The 8,694-nt window shown below is 40.1% G+C and overlaps 1 protein-coding gene across 4 annotated transcripts in view; it reads right to left on the bottom strand.

The window, feature by feature from the left end:
- Positions 1-643: 643 nt before the first annotated feature.
- slc17a9b (solute carrier family 17 member 9b) overlaps positions 644-8,694 on the bottom strand; it is a 58,622-nt gene continuing 50,571 nt past the window's right edge. For all 4 annotated transcript variants that reach the window (XM_078236566.1, XM_078236567.1, XM_078236565.1 and 1 more), the window contains 2 exons: positions 7,143-7,172; positions 644-1,422 (listed from right to left, as the gene is read on the bottom strand). In XM_078236566.1, coding sequence (XP_078092692.1) covers positions 1,280-1,422; positions 7,143-7,172 — 173 coding nt within the window. In that variant the 3' untranslated portion in view covers positions 644-1,279. The remainder of the gene's footprint in view (positions 1,423-7,142; positions 7,173-8,694) is intronic.

Below are 8,694 nucleotides of genomic sequence, written 5' to 3'. Positions count from 1 at the left end.
GGAGTTAATGATTTAGAAACTAACCATTTATTTTTTAAGCATCTTATAATTGCAATGCAACCTAAAGTTGAGTAATTATGTAATTATATATAACATTTAAACATAAAACATTTGATTCTGGATATATAGGCATTAATGAATACAAACACTGCAGATTTAAACTAATCATTCTTATCTTATGCGGTAATCAAATATTATAATTTAATTTAATTTCAAGCTCGCCAAGGGTGGATTTGCTGTTCCCATTGTACAAGGAGAGAGACGGAAACATGCCAAAATAAGTTTTAAACATTTCACATTTCAATCGTGAAAAACAAATGCCAAACATTCCATTCGCACTATGACCCAGCATACATGTAACACATGAACCTGTAAATAAATTGTACCTCACTGAGTTGACAGACTGACAGTCAGAAAATACTACATGCAAACACCATAAGATTCAGGATACCCGAATGCAGCCACGTTTAAGCCAGTCATTCTATCAAGGAGAACTGATAAAAGGCAATTCACATACTGTAATCAACAATGCCCAACATTTAAATGCATAACAATATGGAGGTCTTGAAAAATAATCCACGAGAGAACTAGGCCCAAGACATTTAAATTTGACCTAATTGTGGAAATACTCAACTAGGATTAAAAAAAAGTGCCATATAAGAAGATTCTTGCAATGAACTAAAGAGCATGTAGTTATTATGAGAAGAATTGGAATGTTAAAATGGATACGTGTAAACTGAAAAACTTAGACATGAAGACTGCTGTTAATCTAATATGGGTTACTAATATTAGAATATGCTACCTGGAAACAAGGGTTCCGTGTGCTTCTATGAGCATGCAGTCAGCTGATACAATGAAAAGATCAAAGCGTAGGCCAGCTACATTTTTTCCTGAATTTAACCTTGCTTCTCTATCTTTTAAGAATACGTGATCTGGATCTCATCTTCTGAGAAGTCACAAATAGAATTCATTTTATTTTGTCACAAGTTTATATTTTTACATTCTGATAAATATTCTATTCATGTAAAAATAGTATCTCTCCAACAAATAAAGTCACTAAAAATAGCATAGACAATTTGTGTATATTTAAGTACTGCTTTTGTTCAAAACAGGACTTCAGCAGCAACTTGTTCATCAACGAAAGTACAATAATAAGCTTAAAAGTTCCTTGATCCCAGAAAAAACACTGTTCGGAACCTATACAGTTAAAAAGTATATCTCCCTCTTTCCCCCTTTATGTTCAGTAACTTTAGAATTTAATTTAGTATGAAATAATTACTTAAATGTCTACCCGCGTTGCCTGGCCAAAAATGACAAAGATAGAAAGGCCCATTACATTGACTATGCTGATCAGGTTGAAAACTGATGGCCAGGATCCTGAGGTTTCTATGAGGTAACCTGCAAAGTACACTAAAATAACACCTGGAACAAAGAGAAAATAAGATTAACAATGTTGGTGATTGTGGAATAGAGGAAGCATGCATAGGCGCAAAACTCAATGCAAACCTCTGGCAATCTACACAATTGTTACTTCTGCGATTTTTTATAGGATATGATTTTCACATGTATCAACACGGGTGGCACGGTAGCACAGTGGTTAGCACTGCTGCTTCACAGCTCCAGGGACCTGGGTTCGATTCCTGGCTTGGGTCACTGTCTGTGCGGAGTTTGCACATTCTCCTCGTGTCTGCGTGGGTTTCCTCCGGGTGCTCCGGTTTCCTCCCACAGTCCAAAAGATGTGCGGGTTAAGTTGACTGGCCAAGTTAAATTGCCCTTTAGTGTCCCGGGATGCGTAGATTAGAGGGATTAGTGGGTAAAATATGAGGGTTAGAGGGATTAGCAGGTAAATATGTAGGGATATGGGGATAGGGCCTGGGTGGGATTGTGGTCGGTGCAGACTCGATGGGCCGAATGGCCTCTTTCTGCACTGTAGGGGTTCTATGGTTCTAAGAACACAAGATTGGTATCAAAATGTGGAAGATCAGTCGGTGATCTGACTCCCACATGTAGTGGAGTCAGGAGGGCTGAGTCCATCTCCAGCTGGTAGTTCTAAATCAGGCGCAGTACAACTACAGTCCAGTGCAAATCGATTCTAAAAAGAGATTCCTTCCTCAGAATGGAGGAAGATTTATAGTGGAGTTCCCCAGGAGTCAGTGTCCCCAGGGACCCCTTCTCTTCCTGATATATTAATGACCAAGACCTTGGTGTACAGGGCACAGATTCAAAATTTGCAGACGATACAAAATTTGGAGCTGTTGTGAAATGTGTATTGGATAGTACAGAACTTCAAAAGGATATAGACAAGTTAGTAGAATGGGCAGACAAGCGGCAGATGAAATTTAATGCAAAGAAGTATGAGGTGATCCATTTTGATGGAAAGAATGCAGAAAGGCAATATAACATAAAAGGTACAATCCAAATGGGCTGCAGGAGCAGAGGGACTTAGATGTTTATGCACATATATTACTAAAGGTGGCAGGACAAGTTGAGAGAGTGATTAATAAAGCATACAGCATCATAAACTTTAAGAATATAAAAGTATAGAAACATAGGAACAGAGGATACATTCAAGTGGATTATGGCTGATCATCTTCCTCACCAATATTTTGCTGCACTATATATCCCTTGATATCTTTAATATCTAGAAATCTATTCATTCCTATCTTGAATATACTCAATGACCGGCCCTCTGGGTAGAGAACTCCAAAGATTCACCACCTTGTGAGTGAAGAAATTCCTCCTCATCTCAGTCCTAAATGGCCTTCCTCTTATTCTAAGACTGTGTCCCTTGGTTCTAAAACCCTGCAGCCAGGGGAAACCTCCTTCCTGCATCTGCCCTGCCAAGCCATGCAAGAATTTTGTAATCTTCGAGGAGATCATCTCCCATTCTTCAAGACTTTAGAGGATAGTGAAAGTGATAAAGTTGTGTTAACCTTGTATAAAATACTGGTTCAGTCCAGATTGGAGTATCAAGTCTAGTGCTGACCACCACAGCTTAGGAAGAATGTGAAGACACTAAGAGTGAGCGCAGGATGATTTCGCAAAAATAGTTTGAGGCTGAGGAACCTCAATTACCTAGAGAGATTGGAGAAGTTGGGACTCTTTTCCTTAGAGAAGGTAGTGTTAAAATGAGATTTGATAGAGGCACTCACAATCATAAGGAGTCTGGACAAAGTGGATAAGGAGAAACTGTTCCCATAGGTGGAAGGATCGAGAACCAGAGGGTACTGTTCTAAAGTATTTGGCAAAAGAAGTCATGGTGATATGAGGAAGAACTTTTTCTTGCAAGGAATGTTTAGAATCTGGAATAATGCACTGCCTGAGAGTGTGGTGCAAAAAGCGAGAAAAATTGCCCAGCCATGGCTAACAAAAGAAATTAACGTTAGCGTTACATCAAAGGAGGAGTCATATCAAGTTACTAGATAAAGTAGCGAGCCTGAGGATTGGGAGCAGTTCAGAATTCAGCAAAGGAGGACAAAGAGCTTGATTAAGAGCAGAAAAATTGAGTATGAGGGCAAACTTGCAAGTAACATAAAAGCAGACTGTAAAAGCTTCTTTATGACGATAAAAAGAAAGAAAAGAGAAGACAAATTTAGGCCCCTTACAGTCCAAAATGGGAGAATTTATAATCGGGAACAAGGAAATGGCAGAGCAATTAAACAACTATTTTATTTCTGTCTTCACAGAAGAAGACACAAATAACTTCCCAGAAATGCTTAAGAACCAAGGATCCAAGGGAGTTAATATTACTAAAAAAAAGGTTGGAGAAATTAATGGGACTGAAATCTGATAAATCCCCAGGGCCTAATGGAAATATTGGATGTGTTGGTTGCAGCTTCTAAAATTCTGTCGATTCTGGAACAGTCCTGGCAAATTGGAGGATGGCAAATGTATTTGCCACTATGTAAAAGAGTAGGGAGTGAGAAAACATGAAATTTCAGACTGATTAGCCTAACATCAGTAGTAGGGAAAATGCTAGAGTCCATTATAAGGGATGTGATAACAGGACGCTTAGAAAATTTCAACGGATTGATGAAAGAAAAATCATGTTTAACAAACCTACTGGAGTTTTTTGAGATGTAATTAGCAGAATAGATAAGGGTGAAGCAGTGGATATGGTGTATTTGGATTTTCAGAAAGCTTTTAATGTAGTCCCACTTGAGAGCAAACTGGCATGGATTGAGAACTCGTAAGCAGACAGGAAACAGAGTGAGAATAAATAGTTTTTTTTGAGTGGAAGGCAGTGACGAGTGGGCTACCACAGCGATCAAAACTTGGGCCCCAGCTATTCACAATATATGTCAACAATTTGGATGAAGGAATCAAATGTAATATTTCCAAGTTTGCTAATGACATAAAACTAGGGAATGTGGGTGGTGACGAGGAAGTAAGTTTAAGTTTATTTATTAGTGTCACAAGTAGGCTTACATTGCAATGAAGTCACTGTGAAAATCTCCTAGATGCCACACTCCAGCACCTGTTCGGGTACACCGAGGGAGAATTTAGCACGGGCAATGCACATCACCAGCAAGTCTTTCAGACTGTGGGAGGAAACCGGAACACCCAGAGGAAAGCCACGCAGACACAGGGAGAATGTGCAGACTCCGCACAGACAATGACCCATGCCGGCAATCGAATCCGGGTCTTTGGCGCTGCGAGGCAGCACTGCTAACCAATGTGCCACCGTGCCGCCCCAAAGAGGCTTCAAGGTAACTTAGACAAGTTGTGACTGGGCAAATACATGGCAGACAATGTATAATGCGGATATATGGATATCCACTTCAGTATGAAAAACAGAATGGCAGAGTATTATTTAAATGGCGATAGATACTGATGTACAAAGAGACCTGGATATCCTTGTACACCAGTCATTAGAAGCAAACAAGCAGGTACAGCAAGTAAGTATGAAGGCAAATAGTATGTTATTCTTCATTTCAAGAGGACCTGAGTACAGCAGCAAGCATCTTTTACTGCAGCTATACAGGGTCTTGTGAGACCTCACTTGCCCAGTATTGTGTGCAGTTTTGGTCTCCTCATCTATGAAAGGATATTCTTGCCATGGAGGGAATGCAACAAACATTCACCAGACTGATTTGTGGGATGGGAGGATTATCATTTCAGGAGAGATTGAGTCAACCGGGCCTGTATTCACTGCAGTTTAGAATAATGAGAGGGAATCTCAGTGAAATGTATAAAATTCTGACTGGGCTGGGCAAACTGATTGCAGGGATGATGTTTTCTCTTGCTGGGGTAAGGGGGTGGAGTGTCTGGAACAAGGGGTCACAGTCTCAGGGTATGGGGTAGGCTATTTAGAGATAAGGAGAAACCTCTTCATTCAGAGGATGGTAAACTGTGGCATTCTTGATCACATAAGGCTGTGGAGGGCAAGTCACTGATTATATTTAAGAAAGAAACAGATAGATTTATAGACACCAAAGGCACCAAGAGGTAAGGGGAGAGGGCCAGAGTAAGGTGTCGAGATAGAGGATCAGCCATGATCACATTGAATGGCAGAGCAGACTCAATGGGCCGAATGGCCTACTTTTTTTCCCTATGCTTCTATGTGTATATCATGCCAGAAAAATCTCATAATAGACTTTCTTTTTTGCTATCCACACAGCAGCGCAGCCAGCTGTCTTTCAAGCATTTGGCACAATGTACTATAGGGCAGAAAATAAGGAGCATGACACAACCTCTGAGTGTCGGGGCATTACAGCATCACACATTCACAGTAGCTTATAAGGATGGCCGTGGTACACAGACACACACACAGACACACACAGACACACTTTCTGCAGTTCTCAAAAACTACATGACTGCAGATTATTCAACATAAGATCCAATATAAGCTGGCACTTTATTCTCTGGGGAAGGTCTTTGAAAATATCAAGGGATTCAATAGTGTGAATGTGGAGAAACTATCTTCACTAGTGGGCGAATACAGAACAAGGTTTCATAAATATTAAAGCTACTAAAAGAGCAACTGAAGGATTTAGGAGGCATTTCTTTACACAGAAAACATTGAGGAATGTGGGACATGCTGCCACATGGAATGCCTGAAGCAGATTGCAATGACACACTTAACAGTGGGCCAGATGCTCACGAGAGAGAGAAGGGAACAGAAGGAGCTAGTAGCAGGGTGGAAGAGGTAATTAGGAATGGGAGGAAGCTTGTGGAGTATAAACACTGGCACAGACCAGTTGGATTGTCAAGTCTGATTCAGTGCTATACATATTCTGTGTCATTCTTGTAGACAGACAGAATGCGAGGAGACATCTGTATGCTTAAAAGTTCAAATTCCAAAGCTGTAGAGATAGGTGTATCAGCGGTTGTCTTAACATATTAGAGCCTATACTTTTGAGTTTAAAAGATACTTAATGGCTATAGCTTCCTCAGAGTGGTAATCAGTGGCAGGTTGCCACTCCATACCAATTTACTTGCACTCAAATTCTTAAGTATCCGTGTCGCCCGACCTTCCTGAGTCAGATGCAATCCAGGCAGCACAGCAGGTCCCTGGGTTCGACATCGAAGTGTAAAAGAAGCAGTGAATGAGGATATCCCCATTTTTAATGGCACTAGCTGCCGTTAAGGGGAGTTTAAATGTCCCATTGAAAATAACAGCCAGAGAGAAGGAAAGTGTCTAAGGTAAGTGAATGGGATGAGGGTCGGAGGGGATGGGTCAGTTGGGGGCTGGATTAGGTCGTGGGGGAGGGGGGGTTAGGGAATGCTGTGGGGAGTGGGATGCTTAATTGGGTATGGGGCAGTCCCTAGGGCTTCTGGCAGAATCCCATGCGGGGCTCGGTCTGGCTATTTAAAATAGTTACGCTGTAGTTAGAAGTGTTCTTATTTCTTCTAACTCTTTTCAAGTAATTATTAGTGTATCACTGGCAGAACCATCCGAAGTTAGTGATTTAAATCACTTTGTCGGACGGTTCCAAGTGCAGTGCAATTGGCCAGGGAAAGTTAGCGCTTCTGGATGATTGTTGGGTAAACCCTCACCTTCCGAGAGGGATTCCCCAGCACATTTTTGAGGTACCCCCAAATCCAATGCTGGGGAGTCAGGAAATTATAGCCCATTGAGTTTAATCCAAATATACACAGCTCAGTGTAACCAAAATGTAAAAGTTAAAAAATATACTAACCGGCTAAAGCTCCACCAGTGTTCATAACACCTATGATGAATGAATAAAATATACAAGTTAAAAGACTCACTTATATTAAATTTACTCTTCGAGGAGCATGATTAAATAATGATACTATTGTTATGAAAAGGTGTTACATAAAATATTAATTTATGTCATCGGCTGGACATACAAATATATTCAGCTTTTTGAAAAGAACACTTTACATTTGCAAAGGGCACTGACTTACTCTGCTACTCTGTTACATTTATGAAGGACATAGGCTGCTTTTTAAGGAGACACAGAATCTGTGGAGCTCTTAGAGAGACATCATGAGATCCAGCTCTCGGGTGAAAAGATAGCAGATTTTATATACTCAGAGAGACTGTCACAGGAGCAACAGCCTTACCCCATCTCTTTCTTCGGAAGTCTCCCTCATCAAAGCTGAGCTGTTTGTGATTTGAAAAAAAAACAACCAGAAGATCTCATTGCTGCAAACTTAGAGGTATTAAAGGAGAATTCTGAATCGACCAGCCATGACTGGGGACCTGCCTGCTCATTGTGGAAACGGACCCATCAGTAAACAAGCCTATGGACAATGTGGAATCATTGTTTTCTGATTATATTTGTTACTTGGGCACGTTTTAACTGCTGATACCCTGCTGAGTTCTTTTTTTCATGCCTGAGGGAGGATTGTGTGGATGTTGTTATTGCATTAGTGGGTAGCTGGTCATTTTAAACCTTTTGTTAATAATTCCTGCATTTAGTCTGAGTGAGATTTAGCAAGAAGATTATCGTTTTACTTGTTAACTTAAGGAAAGTGGCTGGCTTATTTCTTGCACTGAGCTATGCACAGTTGTATATATACCAAATTGGCAATGTCACCTCCAATTTAAATTCAAACTCTGTTATAACCAACTCAGAAGTGGGACAAAGAGATGACTCAACCTGTCCCTGTTAATTTGGTCATAACACTATACTGCGACTAATTTAGATCACAAAAGTAATTAACCAATTTACAGCATCCATGGAAAGTGATACAGAGTTAAGGGGGCTGATTATAAATGAGGATGGGCTTCACACTTCCAGCGCAAAGTTTGGGGTGTGGAGCCCATCAATGGATATCTTAGAACAGACTTTGGGCAGTAAACTAGGCCAAAGGCAATTGGTACAGATAGAAAAATCTTAAAACCAGAATTATCTTACAAAACACATGTTCACTGCATCACTGCAAACTAATCTGAGTATAGGAATCTTTGTTGAATTGTAGCTTTTAAATATTAGCAGAAATAAATTAATGTTTGATAGATTGCACATTTGCTATTAACAATGAAAAAAATCCAATCTAGTCACAGGCAGTCATTCTAATGTCTGATTCATTACTTAGATTTGAACAGTGTTCCAATGTCGTCAATGTACAATGGATCAGTGTTAGGACCATGGTTTTCTTGATGTGAATTAGTGACTTAGACTGGGGTGTACAGGGCATAATTTCAAAATCTATAAATATCAAAACTTAGGAGTATTTGTGGATTTGATAGTAATAGACTTCAAGAGGACAGGAACAGGTTGT

This window comes from Mustelus asterias, chromosome 20 (genome assembly GCF_964213995.1).
Source record: "Mustelus asterias chromosome 20, sMusAst1.hap1.1, whole genome shotgun sequence".
Taxonomy (NCBI): domain Eukaryota; kingdom Metazoa; phylum Chordata; class Chondrichthyes; order Carcharhiniformes; family Triakidae; genus Mustelus; species Mustelus asterias.
This window is presented reverse-complemented; position numbering and strand designations above follow the sequence as displayed.